Here is a 23,821-nt window from a genome sequence, read left to right as displayed (position 1 = left end):
CTTTATTAGTCAAGGATGTCATCTTAAAATCAGAATTTAGGAATCAAAATCTCAATGTTGCTCTAATATAGCCATTTTTGTTATCTTCCCCGCACACTTTTCCAGAGGACACTATAACAAGACCATTGTTTGGGTGTGACAGGGGAAATTTATATAAATTCAAATTCAGACAGTTTTATTTTGCATAAATGATAAAATATTTTCTGTTGTCTGGTTTTCCATCACTGTCTAATCACAGTCACTGTCACTGTCACTGTCAATTACTTACATTTTGTCTAATCACTCAACTCAATACAGTCCTTGGAATCTCCGAGGTACAAAGGTAAATCTGCTGTATTTATGTGATATGATCCTATAGCCTAAACCAGTAAATGTGACTTTAAAAAAATTAATGCATTACCTATGAGGTTAGTAACTATTTGTTCTTCAATGAAAATTGAAGGAAAACAATTTTCAGAACACTTGAGTGCACATATTTATTAATTTTAAAAGTAAGACAAAATTACCTTGCTCGTATTTAGGTATTATATCGGGCCAACATGTTATCACAGTGAATATAAAGGTAAGAGCTTTGTACACCATCGTAAAGAGAGCATCGTAACAGAAAGATAACAACCTCTCCGCTTCACATCGCACTTTACATAGTGAGGTAAGAAATCTAGCCAAATTGCATACTTGGGCGATTTGCTGAAAAAAAAAAAAAAAAAAAAAAAGTTTAATAATATAAATATACAAAAAAATCGTTACACGATTAGTAACTATCAATACAAAGTCAAATATGATCCAATTAGTGAAAATCCAAGTAAAACATACAATATATTTCGGTTTTTCGGGAGTGAGGTCTTACAGTAAAAACTATACGCTAACAGCTTATCCACATAATTATACGTTAGTAGCAAAGGTCTGAATAGGAAACCGTAATAAAAAGTAAAATAGCTCATGGCTCGTGGCTTTTTTCTGAAAATGCGTGGAAATAATTCTTAATTGAAATAACGTACTTTAATTTCTAAAATGTATATAAACTTCGACCATTATCTACACAACATAATAAATGTACCTTACTATCCAATGTAGTACTTTATTTTTGTAAATTGATACACGTATAGGAACTTCTCAAAAATTGTATCAAGTATAAGGAACATACAAGAAGTAAAGGAAAAAGTTTGTATTTCAATTAAACATTCTACTAAGAAAAAAAGCGTGAAAAAATAAATATATTCTTTGTTTATTTTTTAGACAAACAGACAAAATGAGATACCAAAATACCTTCAATTAAAATAGCTGTAGTATACATGCGGCAGATTTCCCGCCAGGAGTTACGTCGAACGATACTATAATGTGATGATAACAAAAACTCACTGATAATATATTAAATGTAAATATAACTGAATGAATGAGTAAAACAAAACTTACTTTTTGAACATGAACATTTTATACCAAAGCAGTTATAATTTACTGAATCCAAGTAGTGTGTAAAACTCGTACATACAGTAACACGAAATTACAATAATGAAGGGATTAGTGATATAAGTAGGTTGTTTCCGATTAATAGTAACTTTTCACATCTGTAACAGTACTACCAACCAGGAAGAGAACGAAGTTGCCAGTCGCGTGGGTACCTTTAAATGTTGACTATGCGTGACAGATGTGGTGAGAGTGGCACCGAAACTCAGTGATTACTTGGAAGATCATATAACAACACTCTCCGACGTAGGGGCCGCGGTGGCTCAGTGGCAGAGCGTTCGCCTCTGGTGCTTGCGGTCTCGGGTTCAAACCCTGCTCCCGCCAAGTGAACTTTGTGGTGGACAAACACCGTGTGCGTGGGTTTTCTCGAGGTTCTCCGTTTCCTCCCACTTTCTTCATTCCACCACTTCATTCATCTCTCATCACCACCGTCTCCTTTAGCCTAACCGCCATAACCGTGGGACGTAAAACTCTAACATTTCATTTCATTTTTCACTTTCCGACGTAAACTATAGTTATAGTGCCATTAAAAAATTGTGCATGGAACGTGGATTCACTGTGTTCAAAACTGGTATCTCAAAAATGGTGAAAATTACAAATAAGGCGCAACGTGGGATGATTCCTGTGCGGCAGAAACAGATCAACTCTTGGCCTGCTTTGAGTCGAACACCGGCTTGGATTAGGGAAATCAAAGCTCTTGTCACCGGCGAGAATCCAGCCATGGACAGAAGTATCGTGAACCAGCTAAAAACATCACTGAAAATAGTCCATGCCATAATTCACTGTGATTTAGGTTGGGAAAAGCGACGGAAGGGAAGTGGTCATAAGCTGCTGCAAAAACACTTTCAGGAGCGTCAAACCAATTGTCGAAAATTTTATACAAGTCGGTACAATCAGGTTAGAAACGGAATATCCTGATAACTGTCACAAGCCACGTGCAATTTTTTATTGGCCAAAAGATGCGAGGAACTTTCAAAGATGGCTCACTGAATGTAAAAAAAAGTTTTGATACAGGTGTCATGATCATAGCTGGATGCTCGTACAATAGCAAGCTCACCATACATCATGTTGCTAAAAATACGAAGGTTAATTCAAAATATCATCAGGGTAATATCCCGACATGGCATTCCCCCATCTCTACGGGAGGGACCAGAATAGTGTGAAAGTCAATCAAGACAAGGCATTAAGTCATACTTCTCGCTCAATTCGCTTCTTCCTCCAACACATGATAGAAAAAACCGACATTGGTGTCATTCCAGTGGCGTAACTGAGAGGCCCGCATGGCCTGCAGTGCGGCGAGACCACAGAGTTTGGGGGCCCTCCGCAAAGAAAATGTCAAGAGCTACAAGCTACAAAAAAGTGAGCTGAATACGGAATATCTATTTCCCTGAATAATATTATTTACTTTAGAAAAGAAAAATTATGCTTCGGCTGAAAATTCATCCATTCTAGTAGTGTCAGTTTAAAAAATCATCTTAGCATTCGAGAGTTAAGGAAAAATAATTTAGTTGCCTACTGTACATGTGATGAAAATGTCTTCTTTATAGTGCAAAAATTTAAGCAGAAAGAATACATAGTCATATTACTGTACATTTAGTTCAGAACTTTTATAACTTACATTGTTGTGTTTCGTTAAGTAAACATGTTAATGTGCGAACAGCCACTGTTTTTTCCCCCCTCCAATTGTTAATTGTGAACTGTTTTTATCACGATGATGCGTACCAAGCACCAACAGTTAAATTTTCCGTGAATGCTGTAGAACGGTTTCTGTATACCTCTTTCTGTATCTCTTTCTTATCTTTTTATTTAATATTTATCTTTCGTAGTGAACTTCAGTCCGTATAGACCTATAGAAGCATTTCTTAGTTTTGTTATTTCCCTCGCTTTTAGTGAACTGAGTATTTTGCACTTAAAAAACATGAAACCATTTAAGCCAAAGTATTAACATTTGAGTGGTGCTCAAAAAAAACGGAGAGAAGTTGAAAAGTGCATATTAAAATTGGTCAAAATTGATTTTTTTTAAAAATCGGAAAACCATCCGCACTAAATCTGTTTCTTCACCTAGTACTACTACACTACTATGTCTAGTACTATTGTTACTAGTAGTAGTACTAGCCCTATGTTACCGAAACAGCTCCTACTGCTAATAAGGATATAAATTTAGAATTATCAAATAGTGCAAAAAAATTTTCCCTTGATCATGATGACTATCCGGATAACACAGGTAATGAAACCAAGGAATTTGTTGTTCATCATGGATTATATAGATCACAAGGACCGTTTCCTAAAGATTCAGGACAGAATTATAGATCATTCTCCAAAAATTAATATGAACAAACAACAAAAAAATGGCTTCAAAATTACTAGAAATTGACTTTGCTATTCAGTGAAAGGGGATGTTTCGTATTGCGAACCATGTTAGTTGTTTGCAGATCGTAGTTTGCCAGGTTTTCAACTAGATTGAGGACCCTCATGAAAACTTTTGACAAAACGGGCAATGTACAGTGCCTGTTTTCGCATGTTTTGCTCATGTGGTACAGGTGTTACGTGCAAAGTAAATGGTTTGGAACAGAAACAGGCACTTATCCGGGAAATAACACCTGTTTTTGAATGTAATAATTTTTGTCCTGACATGAAATCACATGTGTGCACTGTACATTGACTGATCAGTACCTGTGCGACGCGCATGTAGATGCAATGTTCAGAAGAAAATGTTGCGGGCTGCAGACATGTGCAGATCAGCGAATGTAAGTTTATGTGTAGCACGTGGTATTTAGTGAAAACGTGTCTGCGTATGTAACGGTACCAACACATACACTGTACTCCACCGATATTGTAAACATGTACATTTGCGTTCCAGGTCAGCCGGTATTTTAAATGTTGAACGAAAATTTTCTGCACATTACATATAATGTGTTCCGTTTTTTAACGTGATTTTCAGCTATGCTGAATTTCAAAACAAATCTGTTGTGAACATGAGCTGTTTTTTTTCTCCCTGTATTGCCGAATGTTCATGCAGGTTCCAGAGAATTGTTCGTCTAGCAGGAGTTCGTCGTTTACAAGTCTGGTACATGGTATGGTTTTAATACGAACACAGGATTTCCAGGTGGTTTGTTTTAGCAGAAAAGGGTTGTATAAACATGAACTGTACATGGTATGTAGTGACAGCATGTATTTGCAGGTTACAGAGAAACAGTACACTGTCTGAAATATAAAAGAAACATGCCCGGTAGACAGAATGTTTTAAATCCGAGAAAAGGCCATTTTCAGATGGGTTTCTCATAAAAAAAAAAAAAAAAGGAAGCTGTTTTGTTATTAGGTGTATGTTGCTTGTATCAACATCATGTACATGCAGTGTCCAGCTACATGTCGCTTTCGAATGAATTCTTGAATTTCCAGCAAAACAGACTAATCTCGACAATATTGGAAGGCTCACTGTGTGGGTAGAAATTTGCAGGTGCGAATTTATATTTTCCTGGACCAGCAGCAGATACTGGTATATTTAGAAACACTGTGTTGCTGGAAATTCAGTCTTGATTCTTATTCCTTCAGCAAAATTTCGAACTCAAGTTTCATTCAACAGTGTACACATTTTATAATTACCACAAAATGGAAAATAGCTAGTAGGTCTAAAGACCAGGGACAGGTTAAAAAACCGAAAATTGTGTCCTATAGTGTAGATGCCCGCTAGTTTGAAATAATGGCTGCCATATTGAAATTTTAAGTCGGATAGCCACCAAAAACTATAAAGCATATTTCGGGTATCTCGTGTTTTTACCCTCAAAGATAAAAGACCAAAAACTGCGCCCTGTAGCGTAGATTGCCCTGTTGCCATTTTGAAATAATAGCCGCCATCTTGAAATTTGATGTTGAATGGCCGCCAAAATCTATACAGCAAAATTCCGGTGTCTCGTTCTTCTACCCTCAGAAATGTAAGTTAAAGGACCAATACCATTTCACTATACTTACCTACCCACGCTCTTTACCACAAGTACACATTTCCCGATTATTCACATAGTATCAGTATTAAAGTACCCTGCAAAATCATTATCAAATTATATTCTTACAAGAAGACAGTTATAGATATCCGACAATCATTTTGGACATGAGTATACATTGATACTCAACTTATACTCCCCATATCATCAATATAGTTAAAATAATCCATTACTTTCGAAAACACTGTGGGTATACAGCAATCAGAATCTTTTTATAGAATCACGATTAATGTTCGTAACACACAACTATGGACATATTCGAAATTAGAATATAACAATGATGCACAAAAAATAGCATACAAACTTGAAACCTGCTCTATCTAAACAATTCTATGAAGTTTAATCAAAAGGAGTATAGTGGTTCCAAGGAGAATCACTGTATCACCATATATTTCCATATATACTCGATTCTATTCATCGGACGTATGTATTGGCCTAAAGGAAGTGTATCTTCAATTTCATGAGAAGTCATGTGATTTAAGTTATTTCTTCTTAAATAAGATAAGTATTGTAATTTATTTTGTTTAGATCCCTGCTTATTTAAATCTCACTTAAATCTCATAGCATTAAGTACTGGAGCAAATTAAATTCAACATATATGAATAAACTTTACCTCTGGAGCATGTCCAAGACGGAATAACTTGTAGCTGATCACTGAATATATTTCTTCCGTTAACGTCGATAAGTGCGGACACTGCCTCTGAATTCGATCAACTAACACCAAGAGCTTTTGCTGCAGTTTAGTCAATGGAGGTAAAGGTGGAGTGTGGGAGCGGTCCAATTCATTGTTCCTTTCCTTCATTACATATCGTACTATGTACCTGGGAGGAAAAAAATAGTATTAGATTTTAATTTATAGAGGACAATAGGGTGTTTCATTTTTCCAAAGATGTGATTTTCATACGACTTTGCTTACGCCCTGAGTCTACAAAGTGCATTCGCGAATTGTTCGCTAGGGGGACTTCAATATCCAGAATTCAATCATACACTACTATAACGCTCAGACACAAAATTGATTTTAGTTTCTCTAGATGTAACTGGACTTGAATGTGGGGATATGCAAAACAAATTGGATCAAGTACTGCTTCTCTGACACATGTTACCCATTCCGGCCTCCATCTTGGGTCCGCCATATTGGATTCAACTTTCGGTTTTTCAAATGGGAATGGGTGCTAGTGATACATCAAATTCATGCACAATTTTCTCGGAAATTCGCCGGTGTAATGAATTTTACCGTAGCTTGTACCGTTTGGAAGGTGTTGCATGTTAAATTCCTCTAGACACTTCGCGAATAGACAGTGCAGAGTAATACCAGTTACGCTTACGTTTTTGATGTTGACAAATCAAAACAATTTCTAACCGGAAAAAAATCTGTATGTATGAACAAACTCTTTACAACATTGGTGTCATAATCTTATTACATTTTTGTGATTATTATTACTTCCATGTTACATGTAACAAGGAAGTATTGTATTATGGTCAAAATTAAAAATGTAAATCCAGATAGACCAGATTTGGGTGAAGACCCACCGTTTCCGTACTGACGTCTGTGTGTCTGTCTGTATATATGATCAGAGAATATTTCGTCAACGATAAATCACGTAAAAGATTACACATACACACGGGGCCCTGCACAACTTTCTATTTGGTTCAATATTCGTGAAGTGCTTGACATTTAACATACAATATCTTTCAAATGGTACATGCTACGGTAAAACTCACTGCACAAATGAATTTCCGAGAAAATTGTACATATTTGGATATTTTCTGCTCGTATTTCAGTAGTTCACTTACCTGGCTAATTTGGACGGATTAGGCACCAGGTGTTCCTGACCAAGCTTCTTTACAACTTGATCAAGTTCCTTCGTGGAAAAGTCTACTGCCCTCACTTTGTTCAAACAGGTTTTTATTACTTCTGATTGAATTCCTACAAAACATACGAAAATAATTACTAAACCATCATACAACAAAGTCTCTGTACACTGAATTCTAATTAACTCTTGATACGTTTCCTATACGATACACTAAATTGAATTAGCGAATAAAGGAGAAAAATAAATTTAAATGAAGATTTCACTCACAGATAATCCGATAGAAACGACTTTTTTTTTTAAAAAAAAATCATTACTATTCAACCATAGACCAAACCTCTCCAAGTTGTCTTTATTTGTCTCATAGAATTATGAAGAAAAAGCCGTGCCATCCTTATTTCTTTACAAAATCCTCCACTCTCTTTCATTCTGCTACTGGCACGATTGTACAATGTATCTCAAAAGTATAGTCACTTTAACTTTGATCTCCAGTAACCGTGCTCAGAATAAGTTAAATGATAATTTCACAATGATTGATAATTATAGAACGTCAAAAGTGCTAATTGGCAAGATTCAGAATTTCTAAAACGTCGTATTTTCTTTTCCAAATGTCTTGTCTGATTTAATGGTTATTCCTGGTTCTCTCAGACACATTACTTTTAAAGTACTGTATCACAGCAATTCTGCCTCCATTTAGATGAAAAGCTGGAGTGAAGTAGCGTACCCATTGTCCATCCGTGGTTATATATTATGCAAAATTTTCCGTTGTAATAACTTTGTATTGCTGTCTGGATCAGTAAATAACAGTTAAAGCTACAGGTAATCACAGTCATACAATACAAGTACACGCATATTTTTTTTCTGAAAAAGATCAATTTGAATATACTGTGGTAGTCCTAATCTTAGATTTTATTTCAAGTTTCTAATTTTCATTTTAGTGGTAATCAGAAAATACAGAACACTAAACTACTACTGGACTAAACTTAACCATCTTTAAAATTACCTAGTATTTTATGTCAGGATCTTTACTGAGGTTGATAATCCAAAAGCTCGTGGACGTGACGTGAAGCCACGTACAGTAATAAAACTACTACAAGTCCGGGTTACACAAGTTCCAGAACGAATTTCGGAATTTAAGAAGTAAGAAACATGTCTGTGCCAGCTTTTCGTAATGAGTTCTAATTATGTAAGTGAAGCTTTCATCTGCGCATACGACGAATTCACAGACATGACTGTATAATAGAGTTTACATCATGATGAAGATCTTCACATACAATTGTTTACAGGTGAACTTAGTAAACTCTATTATACAGTCATGTCTGTGAATTCGTCGTATGCGCAGATGAAAGCTTCACTTACATAATTAGAACTCATTACGAAAAGCTGGCACAGACATATTTCTTACTTCTTAAATTCCGAAATTCGTTCTGGAACTTGTGTAACCCGGACTTGTAGTAGTTTTATTACTGTACGTGGCTTCACATCACGTCCACGAGCTTTTGGATTATCAACCTCAGTAAAGATCCTGACATAAAATACTAGGTAATTTTAAAGATGGTTAAGTTTAGTCCAGTAGTACTCAAAAAATAAACGACGCAAGATCTATGTCCATAGCCATGGACATAATTAAAGTTCTGTACTCTTCATATATCAGACTTTAATTTAACCCTAATTAGTGTGGTGGTTATACGCAACTGGCATGGTACAGGTCAACTTACTCAAACATTTTTTTAAAGCTAAACATACTAAATGTAAAAGACGACCAATGTGAAAACATTTTTTAATGTTTATTCGCACCTTTCGCGCCATTTGTGTTTATTAAATAGCAAATTACAATACAAATTTTAAGGAAAATATACTAATCCGTACCCCAATGAAAAATATACATGCAAAGTCTTACTCGTTACAGCGATCTGACCCGCACCACACTAGTTAAGGGTTAAACAGTATTGTTTTCAATTTTAGCACAGCCGAAACGGAGGGTGTTCAGCATAATCGTTACAGGACTAGTAAAGGATTACTAGCCATCATTGCTTCGTCTCTGAGATAATAATCCACCGCCAACCAAGACCATATCAGGATTGGAGCTGAATGACAATCAAAAGCATGGAACTGGGATATTCATCATCATCTGAATCTACCAGGTATGTATAAGAGAAATCTACTTGTATTATGCTTTCCCACTGCAATCCACTTTCCCACTACCGTCTTCTTCTCTTACCATTTTCTTCAAATCACGCCTTTGTTCAACCCCGCCTGATGTACTCTATGTGGTCACTTAACACATCATTAATGAAGGCCAGGCACTGCATACGCATTATTAGGCTTACGCATTTCACGCGCTGGGAAGTATAGCTGTTTCTACTGCTTTAATATAACCTTATAGATCATTTGAACACACACCAGGGTTTGAGAACCCAGGTATTTTTGTAAAAACCCAACCCACCTAGGCCCATATGGTTTTTTCGGATATTTTTGGGTTTAATTGGGTTTTTTCGAAATATTTCAATGTCTGGGGTAAAAGTGTTCAAATGTGATTTATATTTCAAGATTGTCATTGTCACAACTTGCAACAATTTTCTATTCACTGCTGTTTGACCGAAAAAAGGCCGCCATTTTGAAATTTTACGTTGGATCGCCACCAAAATATACACGGCTAATTTAGTGTGTCTCGTGCTTCTACTCTGAAAATTTCAACTTAAAAGACCGAAAATTGCGCTTTGTAGCGTGGATACTTACTATTTTGAAAAAAAAAAAAAAAAAAAGCGCCATTTTGAAATTTCATGTTGGTATGCCGCCAAAATCTATACAGGAAATTTTAAGTGTCTCGTGTAGATGTGACGTTTGCCAAACATGAATACCAAATATATTAATTGAAAACAAAGATATAATTCATGTTTTGTAAAATAAATGTTTCAAAATGTCTTACATGAAATAAATATTTTCCAGCGTAAAATAATAAGCTCACTTCCAATGCTTTGTGCGTTCAATTACAGGAATTTCCTGACTATACTTGTTGCAAAACGGTTCTTTCCGGAAAATTAATTTAAAACAACAAAGATATAATTTATAAAGCAAATGTTTCAAAATATCTTAAAATGAAAATAAATATCTTTCAGCGTAAAATAAATAGTCTTATTGTTGAAGTATTCATTTCCAATGCTTTGTGCGTTCAATTGCGGGAATTTCCCGAGCACTTCTTTCATGACGGCTTTTCCCGAAAATGCAGCTTTCTTCACTGTACATCGAAATTTCCACTAATACGGTAGTTCAATTCAGCACTTGATATGGTAAGCGTTACGTAGTCGTCTGAACTGCGAGCATTAAGCTTCTTAAATTTGACAAGAATTTTTACTCTATTGCTGGTGTTGGTTCTACAGAATGCTTATTTGAAGAGTAGCAACAAATGATTGAACTAAACTATTGTTGCTGGGAAACCAAATCTTACTGAAGAATACTTGTGTTATCATCAAAGATAAGAAATAATACTAATAGTTTCTTAATGTATTTAGATATTTACTGGTAGTACCGGTGCCTATGGCCTTAAATCCGTCAAACGTATGAGGAATAACGTCCCTCGGCGAGCACACTATTCATCGAAAATATTTTCTAAAATATAAAATTGCATGTTTTACTTCAAATAGGCTATAAGCATAATCCATACATTAATCATACATTAATTTGTTATAAAATTATCTCAAGCATTTTTTTTAAATACATTCAGTGCATTCAGAACTTTATAATGGTCTTAGGTTGAATTTTGTATACTTTAACACGAAAGCATCTAATTTGCCCATAGGAAGTCCAAAATCTGATAAAAATCACTTGCAATGTGGTCACCTTAATTGTACCAATAATATACTAACAAAAAGCTCAAAACTCAGGTGGATTTCAGTGTTTTACAGGCGGGTCCAACCCAAAAAAAAAAAAACCCGGTGGTCTGGGCCCACTTGGGCAAACACTGACACACACACATACATACATACAAAACAGAGCACTAATGCATATATTCAAAAAAGGTTCTGAAGTTGAGGATCTGAGCTACTCTAACAAAAGGGATTGTGCTACATCTGCTAATTTTCGAGAACCTTGTATATTTACATGATACACATCTTCCGTCTACATGCAAAGCCGACTATTCAAATTGCATTCGCAGTGAAAGAAATTGTCCAATTTATTGAATGAATTACCATAAAAGCTTGTATAAACACAGAAGCATATTGCATTGTTGTAACCAGACTCGCAGGTTATAGATTTTCGTAACCCTACTACACAAAACATGAAAATAGATTCAAACAATGCAAAATCATACTACGAGTACTTTTTATATTAGTCTTCAGTTGTTCCAACAATGAAGAATACTCTATGGGTTTAAATACTGAACTTTAGTACTTTCGGGTCTGTGTTACATATTCAACATTTTATTACATACAAGGTATCCTCAAAAAGTATGTTGAATGTAGTTGTATAGTGCCATCTATTGATGTTGTATCCATTTCAACTAGTCAGGCCGATAGCCTAAATCTTCGGTACAGTCATAGTGTCGAGTTTGAACGAGTTGTGACATGTTAGTTGGCTTCCAGAGGCAGAAGAGTGAGGACGTGTTAACAGTGTTTGTTACGCGCCAACATTAGTTTTGTTCTAGGCTGCAAAAAAGTGCTAAAGAAGCTCACAAAATGTCAATCAGTGTATGGCGATGAAGCGGTGGCACTGAAGACTGTTTACAAGTGGTATGAGCGATTCAAAAGCGGCAAGGAATCGGTTGAAAACAAGCAACGATCGACACAAAATTAAAAAAAAAAAAAAAAAAATGCAAAAAGTGGCATAAGTGATTTGTTCAAACAAGCGAATGACTATTCGAAAGCTTTCCACAGAAGTAAACATTTCGTATGGGTCCGCGGAAAACATTTTAACCACCGATTAAATGGGCTAATGACTTCCTTCTTCACCACGAAAACGCGCCGTGCCACAACTTGGTTTAGAGCTTTTGGCCGAAAAATATTCCTGTCTGTCCACATTCGCTGTGCTCCCCAGATATAGCACCACGTAACTTCTGGCTCTTCCCAAAAATTAAAACCGTCCTTAAAGGAAAACGTTTTGACACCATTCCCAATATTGAGAGGGCCCTTCCAGAAGTGCTTCCAGCCATGGATTCAACGTTGGGATAAGTACATTGCTAGCCAAGGACAGTACTGTGAAGAAGATTAAATCAAATTCCATGTAAGCTTATTACTTTGTTTCTAATAAGATTATTCACCGTAATTTTTGATCATACCTCGTACATCACTGGTTCTCTCGAACAGTTTACAGGAATTTTGACCTTGAACTTTTTAAATTGCAATCCGCTTACTCCCTTCCTTTCCAATGTTAGTTCAGTAATGTGCTACCACTCGAAAACTTAAAATGACCCCGTGTAGATTAGTCGCTAAAGCTCTCCCCTTTGGTGCGAGGGGTCCCAGGTTCGATTCCCAGTAGACACACAGTCGAAAACGTGTAAAAGCTTTTTCAGGTCAGTCATTCTGAGTGAGGTTTTTCTCATTCATATCAGACAAATGCCGGGATGGTACCTCACATAACGGTGCCAGACCGCTCCCTTCCTTCCCCCAATTCCCCGGGCAGAATGATCGCCGACGGACGTCATCCCTCATACGTGACGGGCTAACATGGCCATAAATGTTGAAAGCCAAAAATCTAATTTCTATTTTAACCTAACCTTGGAAACTTAAAATATTTAAAGCATGACAAATTATTTTTCCTAGGATATACTGATCGAGACAGCGTCAGTTCGACTACAACGTTTCGAAACCCAGTATATACAATTTTACACGAAAATGTATTTCATAATTATTACTGTATCTGTTAAATATATATCAATCAAGTGCAGACTTTGAGAGAAATTTTGTAACGAAGAGTTTTTACTTGAAAATGACAAAAAGAAAGAAAAGTATAATGCTTCCAATTAGAGATGCAAAAAAGCCGGCTTTTTTGAATCGATGGTTTTTTTCACATAAAAAGCCGGCTTTTTTGGGAAAAAAACGAGAATTTTGGAAATTTTGGCTTTTTTCATTTTTATGATTTTTCTATCTAAATAGTTTTCTTACAGTATATTCTATAATTAGATAAGAATGCCATGACCTAAATGCCATATTTCGCTCTGAAATTCACCATCAAGATGGATGGAGCACATGTTTTACGAATTAAAGCTAACGTGAAGAATGTAGTATTTGAGGGCAATTTTAGAGGCTACGGTATTTAACTTTATTTTAACTTTTGAGTTATCGACATCCTTTTTCTTCTCTAGATCATTTTAGTTTGTCATCCATGTTTCATTTCTAAGAGCTTTTAGTACTCTAGCTTCTAGCGCAAATGTTAAACTTGCACGTTTTTCTATTTATCCGTCAAAGCGTACGTTTTTCAATATATCCGTCAAGCCGTACTTCCACATTTCTGGTATACTGTAGCTGTGAAGTGATTTAGCAATAATTTTCCGGACACGACCTTGAACACCAATTTATACAAATAATCAGTAGCGTATTTAGACAGTACTTTAGGAGGAGTTTTTCTGATTGTTTCGTTTCCTAAAAAGTCCTAATTTTATTTGGGAGGTGCTTGAAGTTTATGAGTACAGGCATAACTAATATTTCGTTTCGTTTATATGTTTAGCAATAATCTTCCGGATACAACCTTAAAAATCATTTTATACTGAGAATCAGTGGCGGATTTAGAAAAGTATTTTGGGAAGGGTTTTTCTTACTAATGTTTAGTTTTTCTAAACATTCGTAATTTTTATTTGACGGGAGCTTAAAGTTTATGAGTAAAGGCATAACTAATAGATATTTCGTTTGTTACAGACATTCCGTAACTTTGGGGAACAGGCTTCAGTCCGAAAGACCGCCCCCCCCCCCTAACCTTCGCTAAACCGTTACTGCTGGTAATTAGTAATAATAACGATTTAAAAACAATAAGAAAGGAAGTCGGCCAACTCACAGTACACACACAATTTCTACATTCACAGATGGAATGAAGAAAAGCTTTGTCAGAATGTTCGAATGCTAGTTGAATCTCGGACTTACCGATAGAAGCGCAAAAGCTAATCACTCAGTCATGTTTGTTGTGCAGTTCTATTTAGCTTAACTTAAATATATTCCGTAGTCCTTTTTTTTGGGGGGGGGGGGTCCGTAATGATATGTTGAATCCCTCTTGTTAAAAATTCAGAAAACTTGAGGATTGGGTAAACCGTGATGGTGGTTATATAAAACTTAACTGTAGAATTTCAAGAATATACAGAACCAAAGGCTCTAGATGTGCAGCCTTTAAGTGTATCATATAAATCTAATTATTTCCCTTAAGTTTTATTTTAATTTTATTTTGTTTCAAAAAGAGGGTATGAAATATTTTGAAGTAAAAATACTACATACTATTTTGCTAGTTATTTGTGTATTTTTTTAAAAGCAGTGTTTACTTTTAGGGTTGGCTGATTTACACCAACGTTTTTTTTAATAACTGGTTTAAACCAAAAAAAAAAAAAAATAAAAAAATAAGAAGAATGAAAAATGCAAATCGTGTGAACTTCATGGTTACGTTTCCAGATATCAAACCACCTGCAATAGTTTTATTTCCCTTGCACCTTTTAATCAAGGTGTCCCATGTTCAATTCTCGGTCGAACCACAACCCTTCTTTCATGCGTAAACCAAGTAGCGGTTCGGATGTCAGTTTAAGCGAAAGTTTTCTCCTTGATAACCTCGGTATTTCGTAAGGATGTTAAGCCTAAACATGAAAAAAATGAAATGAAATCTTTGAGTTTTACGTTCCACGGATATGCCGGTTAGGCTAAAGGAGACAGTGATGATGAGTAATGAATGAAATGGTGGAATGAAGAAAGTGGGAGGAAACGGGAGAACCTCGAGGAAACCCACGCACACGGTGTTTGTCCACCACAAAGTTCACTTGGCGGGGGCTGGGATCGTACCCCGGACCCCAAGCACCAGAGGCGAACGCTCTACCACTGAGCCACCGCAGCCCCAAGCCTAAACATGCGAAACGAAACCAAATTGTATATATCTGCATGCCTAAATGCCTGTTGTTTTATAAAGAAGCCAAGATTGCTTAAATATATTGATAGAAATTATCAAAATTTATCGATTGTCTACGTAGCTTCCAACATTAGCTTGGATTGGACTTTCAATGATATCTACGTACTAAATTTGTAATTTAATACCTCAGTTTTAGCGTACTGATTATGATACGTTGACCTTTAAATTTTACATGCAAAGCAGATTTTCCCGTTATTGTCTTACATTTCATGTAATGACGGGATTTTCACGATGGCTAGGGAGGGAGATTCTCAATTTAAGAAATTTACTGACCGGACTTTAAGCTTATGGGAGTTCTTCCGGCATAACGCCGCTGTTGCATAATAACACCAAGGCGAAACAAACTTATTTCTGTGAATATGTAATATAAATACATAAAGCAAAAAATCTAAATCAAAAAAGCCTGGTTTAAACATCCCCCAAAAAACGGGTTTTTGCCATTTTCAAAAACAACCATGGTTCTTGCCAACTCTGCTTACTTTTGTATAAAAAATTCTTATTATATACATTGGTTAATCCTGTGGAATTCATAATGTAAATATGTTGAAGAAAAATTGTTTGAAATATCTTTTCGAAATTCATAGTTTATTTTCGAGGTTTTATATTACTATCAGCATCAACCACTAATTAAATGTCCTTTTGTGTTATAAAGAAGCGAAACAAAGTCTGATTTATCAATTTAAAGCAGAATTTTGAAAAAAGCCCAAAATTTCCCAAGCAAAAAAGCGAAGCAGAAAAAACCGAGTTTTTTTTCCAAAAAAGCCGGTTTTTTTCCGAGCCCTTGCATCTCTACTACCAATGTTTTGTCACGTTATTCGCTATTATACATGCTTTTTATACACTTTTAAAGCAGCAGAACTTTTTTCTGCTGATACGGATACCCCACATTTTTAATTATGGTATAATGGCAATTGGAAGTCCATTCTCTCAAACATTTTATGTATCAATAATATTTTACTGACATATCGCGTTAAGAATAAAACTGAGTTTATTGGTAAAACTGCTATCACGCGGCATATACTATAATAGATACCTTAGATAATCCATTTTTTTAAATGTGACTGTGTTAAACAAAATGCATACATACAACTGAAAGCTTCAACAATAGATATTCTTCAGAATATTCAACAATTCATTTATTTATTTACACACATATACGGGCATTACCTGCATCTATGGACTTATGCGTGACGTTATCAGCAGTGGTGCGATTCAGCCGGTTCGCTAGAACCGGTTGTTTAAATATTTCGAGTTCGCATAACCATTTGTTATATCCAGACATCACAGTAAATTTTACCGTTATAGCTAGAAACAATAAATTCTAATTTAACTGTCTTTGTTTTTAGAAATTGTTATGACTGCCGGATTAAACACCTGACCTCTCAGAACAAGGTATAAGCGTTTATTCCTTAATCTCAAATGTTCAGATATCAAGAATGAAAACGTGGATCACATGAGTGTAGTGGGGGGAACGGGGTTACTTATTTATGTTTGAAACGCATTCATGCTATTATCAACAACTGTCGATCCATTGCTGGATTAAGGTCTTCCCAATACTTTTTGACAACCATCTATTTTGGATAATTCGTTTCCAAGATATTCGCAGTGCTACCTAATTTCGTCACATCACTTTGTATTAGGATGCTGTGTAGGTCACTACTTGTCACTTGTGGTATCGTGGTATCTAGTAAAAAAACCTCTGTCTACTTGTATGGTTTGTTTCCTAAGAGAGTTATATCTATCTATATACCTCCTCTCTTTCTCTCTCTCTCTCATTTATATATATATATATATATATATATATATATATAGAGAGAGAGAGAGAGAGAGAGAGAGAGACAGAGAGAGAGAGAGAGAGAGAGAGACAGAGAGAGAGAGAGAGAGACAGACAGAGAGAGAGAGAGAGAGAGAGAGAGAGACTGGTTCTTCACTACATATCAGGATGATGTCATTCAGCGAGCACAATATCCGGGGAAAGGAGAAGAAGTGGCTGGTGTTAATGAGGAAAACCCAGGAGAAACCTTACTTAGGAAGGCGGGCCTGAACGAGCTGTTACATCTTTTCGACCGAGTATTCCCACTGGGATCGATCCAGGGACCGCACTATTCAACAATTTGAAGTGGCTTTTGCTTAACGATATGTTTCGTGTTTAATGTAACCTATATGTAGTTTTGACTTTTCATTCACTCGACACAAAAATGCTAATGAAAAGCTTTACTACCAACATTAGTACTATGTAGCACTTTTTTTCTACAAAACTTTATGCTAAATAATTTGAAATAACTTTATATTAAATAACTTACCCTTATCTGCATACTGCGATTTTTTCGATGGAACTTCTTTTGATCGGCGCTCCCTTGCCTCATCAAGATAATTATGAACTACAGTTTGTAATAATGGTTCATCTGTCAGTACTACATTATCTTTCTGAATTTCTTGAGGCGCAGAATCTGGAACAGACTTTACGGCAGACACTTCACTAAGCGTATGTTGTACATCATCATTCGAGCACTTAACTGGACTACTAGGTATTATAACTGGTCCATTTGTATTTGGAATATAAACTGGACTACGAGGGATTACACTCGATGGATCACTGGGGGGTGACATTGGACTATCATACACAGGAGGCGACATTGGACTATCAACTACATTAGATAATGAGGAAATAGGCGATGATGGGGTATTTATCGTTGATGTAGATGGCAAACAAGTTTGATGTGATGCTGATGATGGATATTCTTCCAACTGTTTCGATTTTGGAATACTAGATTCAGTCTTCGTAAATGATGCTGATGAATTCGTGATCTTAGAAATATCGCATATATTTGAAGGATGTGCAATTACCTCCACAGACTGTTCTTTAGTTTCGAGATTTTTCACCTGTTTCGACTTGGAAGTATTACATACTGACTTAAAACTCGGCTTCTCCGAAGTTAATTGTTCCGATGCATTACTATTCGGCTTCTCCGAAGTTAACTGTTCCGATACATTATTATTCAATTTCTTCAAAGTTAGTTGTTCCGATGCATTACCATTAATTAAATCTGTTTTACTTATCCGTCCTTTAGTCTTGCTTATATCTTGACTAAACTTGCTTGCATTTGCAACACTACCTTTGGTCAGCGGGTTAGTGCGTGACAGTTGTATTCTTAGTCTTTCTAATTTACTTGATCTTCTCGTAGCCGGTTTGCATATACCACCCTCTGTAAGTTCCTTTGCCTTTTGGATTTTGGTTTTAGAGGAAGATGGCCTAAGTGTATTAACTGCAATTTCTGAATGAGGAACTGAGCTGCTTTCATGACTAGTCTCTTTCATAGATTGGCTCTCTTTAACAGTACTGTTAGTCTGGATGGAAGGAGTAACTAAAGACTCTACTTTGTTCTGGAGAGAAGAGGATGTGCTTTCATCTTGATTTGGTACTTTGTAATCATCAATGCGGATAGATTTACGAGGTTTTCTTCTTCTAGCTGGTCTGTATACTTGTTTGGGAATAATTACACACATATCTGGTTCCTCCATTAACTTGGAACTTTCCGTGTCTTTCTTTTCTTCTGGCTTTTCAATTATGTTTTTATTTTGACATGTATCAGTTGGTTTCGATTCATTATCACTTTCACTGTCAAATGAATCAAATCCAAATAATTCTTGACAGATAGCATTGATCTCTTCTTTGCTTTTGTTTACACTGGAGCACACTTCCTGCTCCGTTTCTACATTAACCGAGCGTTGTTGTGATTTGGGTACACTTTTATGTTTACGATCGATTGCCTTAGTGCCATTATCAGTCTTAGAAATCTGTCGCTCAGCTGATGGTGATTTTTTCCGTAAATCATATTGCTTAATTCGTCTCTCTTGTGCACCTATTTCGGAGCATAGTTTGGATTTATCAAAGGCTTCTTTATACCTTTTAGTCTCAGAAGCAGATCTCGGACTTATTTTGTCATTTTCATCCTCACTAGTATCTGATATCACAAGTGGTCTAACTCTCTTCCTTCTAGTAATAATCCTTCCTCGAAGTTCTATTGAATCTTCGATTTCTTCAAGATCATGTAACTTCTCTACAAATACACTGTCACACTTTTCAATTTCCATAGGAACTGTAACTTTCTCTTCTTCACGCTCAGCTATGGCTTGCATTGCAGTACTTGTTCCAATTGCTGCATTTGTAGCACTTATCTTACAGTTTTCTCCAATAAAACCAGTTTCACGGCCATTTTGGATGCAGCTTACAGTATTAGTAGTGGTATTAAGTTTTTCAGGAAAACTACAATCCATCAACGTCCTTTGTTCTACATTATCAACCTTCTTACTCTCATGTTCGGAGTTCAAATTCGACGTTTCAGATTTATTGTTTTCCAAAAAGTTTTGGGCACGTTTTAATTGTAATTTTCGTTCTTTTAGCCGTCGAGACGATTTTCTATTTCTACGAATAGTTCTCTTTCTGAGCCTCCTACAGATATTTTTTGGTTTTTCAATATTACCTGAACTGATTGAAGAACTACATTGCACATGACTTTTAAGAGACTCAGTACGCAAGGATTGTTTAATACAATCTAAGTTAACATTACATCCAAGTACCTGACATTCATGCACAACTTGTTTATCCGAATTGTGAACTTCGCCTTTTAATTCGTTTATACGAGGTAACTGACTCATATATTCCTGCAACGGCGTAACAATCTGATTTTTCAGTAATTCAACAACACTCTTACTAACGTCAAAATCAGTCCAATTTTGTGTAGCTTCAACAACTTCGCTGCCAGCTGGTTTGCACAGATCTTGTTTGGATTCAATTTGGATCTCTTTCTTCGTATCATTACGGAGCTCATCGTTTATTTCACCTTTCACTTTGCTATATGGACTCACATAACGATCTCTATACAAAGTACCTTTATGTTCAAATATTATCTTAGGCAACGACAAATCATGTGGGTCTGGAGGAGGAACCGATTTGAGCAAATTGTATTTCCAGTTAAACGTACAAACATCACTCTTCTGACAAGAGCCTGTATTACCTACGGACACAGCAGGCGTCTCAGACAGCTCGTTGTCAAAAGATTTTTCTTTGGGAAGTTCAATCCCTTCGTTCTCTGCATCTGTAGCAAAAGAAGTTTCATTTAAGTTATTATCGCTACTGTTATTAAGATCAACTAAGTTTCCCGTTACATCACTGTCATCTCCGACTTTAGCACTTTCAGGTAAAATACTAGTCTCATTATCAGCAAAGAAAGAATCTAAAGACGTATCACTTGCATGAGCTTCAATGGAATCACTCATGTAATTTTCATCCCTAACATCTTGCAGCTCGGTACTGTCCCCAAGTGACGCACACGACTCCGAAAAAAATGAGTCATCGAACACTGTTCCCTTCGTTTTGAGCCTACATGACAGAACTTCATTATCATCAACTTCTGAAAGTTCTTTATTGTAGTTACGACGTGCTTCAATACGAATAATTTTACCAGTATCGTGTTTTCTTCCTTGCAACTCATTTTCCACCTTCCCTAAGTCTGGAACGGACACTCCGCTTCTTTCGAATCTGAAAAGACTCAAATGATACGGTGACATCACTAAAGTCGGTGCTTTACTTGAGAAGTTCTTATTTGTTTTCGGGCTTTGTAACAACACTTTAGTCTTATATCCAGAAATGTCACTAACTTTATTCCTCATTGGCGTGCTGTATGTGCTAATCACACAATGTTCGTCAGATGTTTGAACACATGCATTACGTAGTGCGTCTAGGTGTGCTTTTTTGGTACCAGTCTCCACTATGGCTTCTAAATCATCGGTCTGTATACAACTGTCCTTCGAAATCATGCTCTTTGTTTCAACTACATTATTACAATACTCCTCTAAAGTCTTTTCATTTTCTGAATTTTCAACGTGCTTCGTATTATATCCACTATCACAAGAGACTGAATTTGTTAGTCTAATCGACTGTGATATTTGATAATTAACCTTGTTTCCAGTATCCGTCATATCAACTTCATTGCTCTTCTTCAAATTCTTACTGGATGGAGATCCGAATACTATCACTGACAAATCATTTTCATCATATTCCTCACTATCCTGCCACTTATCTGCTGTCTGGCAATCACCTAAAACAAAAATTTCATAATTATAATTCAGCTTATTTACATACTACTATTTCTAAAATCATAAATAAAGTGATTCTTATAGTTCTCATAAACTCGAGAAAAAAATGTGTAATATATATATATATATATATATATATATATATATATATATATATATATATATATAAACTGAATTGTAAACAAAATCCACAATATAAACCACAATATCCACTTACCAATTTAGAATAAGCAAACGAATTTATAGTATACGCAATCAGCTGCTCTTGCAGATTTTAAGTGATTTCGTTAAAAGTAACAAAGGCAGCAGAAGAATACGTTTGAAAAACTGAGGAATCAAATGTGAAAATTACTCTACAAACTAATAATAAAAAGCACCATAACTTTTTTACCCTAAAAAAATACAAGAATACATATTAGACATTTTGGTACTTTTTTATACCAAAATAACTGTATTGTACATAACTTAGAACAGTATATAGCTGTATATAAACTCACACAGCAGCAAAATTTATATGCGATCAGGGTGTCATAATGCAATCTCTCTCTCTATTGACATTATTTTTCACATCTTCTGAACTGGCAGTTACAGTACAACACTAAGTTCAAGTCTATTAGAATCTATAATATTTACTTGCACAAAAACCTTTTTCATTCACTCGGAAATGACAGAACAAACTTGTTTGGGTACTGTTTGTTGATTCGCTGACTTCGTCCAATCCTCGAGAAATTACCGAAATCGACTCATCCAATACTCTATGAAATTACGTGCAAAGTTCCAGGTTTAATCATAAACTTCTATATTTTTAAATTAAATTGAACATTACTTTTCCTACCCAATTACCCTTTAGTTTATGTAATTCCTTTTTCTCATTATCTGGAACAAGGAAGAATTGCCACAAGAGTGGAAAGAATCAATCATTGTTCCAATTTACAAGGCGACAAAACTGACTGTAATAATTACCGAGGCATTTCTCTTCTGTCAACATCCTATAAAATCCTTTCAAACATTCTATTAGCGAGATTGACCGCATACGCAGATGAAATTATTGGAGATTATCAGTGCGGATTTAGACGAAATCGATCAACTATCGACCAAATATTTACCATTCGCCAAATACTCGAAAAGAAGTGGGAATACAATACCCCGGTACATCAACTATTTATTTTTAGAAAGGCTTACGACTCGGTTGAGAGAGAAACATTGTATAACGTTCTTACAGAATTTGGAATACCGAAAAAGCTAATTACACAGTATGCTTAAATGAATCCCAAAGTGAAATCCGGGTAGGAAAATTTTTGTCGACGAATTTTAACGTCGAGAATGTTCTGAAACAAGGAGATGCGTTGTCACCATTATTATTCAACTTTGTCCTGGAACACGCTATAAGGAAAATCAAAGATAGCAATCAGGGCCTAGAGTTGAACGGTGTACACCAGGTTATGGCGTATGCTGATGATGTAAATTTAATAGGGGATGATAGAACAATAGAAATAAATGCAAAGGTCTTATTAAACGCTTGCAGGGACATGGGTTTAGAAGTAAATGCAGAGAAAACTAAATACATGGAAGTGCGTCGGGACCGTAGTACGGCAAATTATGGATGCGTTAAAATATTAAATAATATTTTTGATAAAGTGGATATTTTCAAATATCTAGGATCAATATTAACAGACGAAAATCATATTCACGAAGAAATTAAATGTCGACTAAAAGCAGGAAACTCGTGTTATTATTCCGTTCAAAATCTCTTGTTGTCGCGAATTCTATCGAGGAATTTGAAGCTTAAAATATATAAAACGATAATCATGCTTGTTGTTCTGTATGGTTGCGAAACATGGTTCTGTATGGTCGCTTACTCTGAGAGAAGAACAGACTGAAAGTATTTGAGAACAAGATCCTGAGATGAATATTCGGACCCAAGAGGAACGAGAATGGGAAATGGTGAAAACTTCATAACGAGGAACTACATAATTTATACGGTCTACCAAACATTGTTAGGGTCATCAAGTCTAGGAGGCTTAGGTGGGCAGGTCATGTAGCTAGGATGGAAGAAAGTAGTAACGCTTTCAAAGCCTTGACAGGAAGATCAACGGGAAAACGACCATTAGGAAGAACTAGGCGCAGATGAAAGGACAATAGTAAGACGGATCTCGCAGAAATAGGAATACAAAGTAGAAACTGGATACAGATGGCTAAGGATAGAAGTCAGTGGAGAGCTTTTGTGAAAGTGGCATTGAACCTCCGGGTTCCACAGGTCATAGAGTGAGTGAGTGAGTTAGTTAATTTCTTTTACGAAATAAATATTAGTCAACAAGTTCATTGGAACTAATTAGAAAGATACACAGAGTGGAA

The 23,821-nt window shown here is 35.8% G+C and overlaps 1 protein-coding gene across 2 annotated transcripts in view; it reads right to left on the bottom strand.

The window, feature by feature from the left end:
- Positions 1–23,821, bottom strand: part of LOC145661408 (uncharacterized) — a 176,950-nt gene that overhangs the window by 31,541 nt on the left and 121,588 nt on the right. For both annotated transcript variants that reach the window (XM_081726710.1, XM_081726713.1), the window contains 4 exons: positions 17,671–21,468; positions 7,257–7,389; positions 6,076–6,283; positions 507–687 (listed from right to left, as the gene is read on the bottom strand). In XM_081726710.1, the coding sequence (XP_081582836.1) occupies positions 507–687; positions 6,076–6,283; positions 7,257–7,389; positions 17,671–21,468 (4,320 nt within the window). The remainder of the gene's footprint in view (positions 1–506; positions 688–6,075; positions 6,284–7,256; positions 7,390–17,670; positions 21,469–23,821) is intronic.

This window comes from Thermobia domestica, chromosome 1 (assembly GCF_964235325.1).
Source record: "Thermobia domestica chromosome 1, izTheDome1.hap1.1, whole genome shotgun sequence".
Classification (NCBI taxonomy): domain Eukaryota; kingdom Metazoa; phylum Arthropoda; class Insecta; order Zygentoma; family Lepismatidae; genus Thermobia; species Thermobia domestica.
The sequence above is the reverse complement of the archived record's forward strand: the minus strand, read 5'-3'. Positions and strand labels throughout refer to the sequence as shown.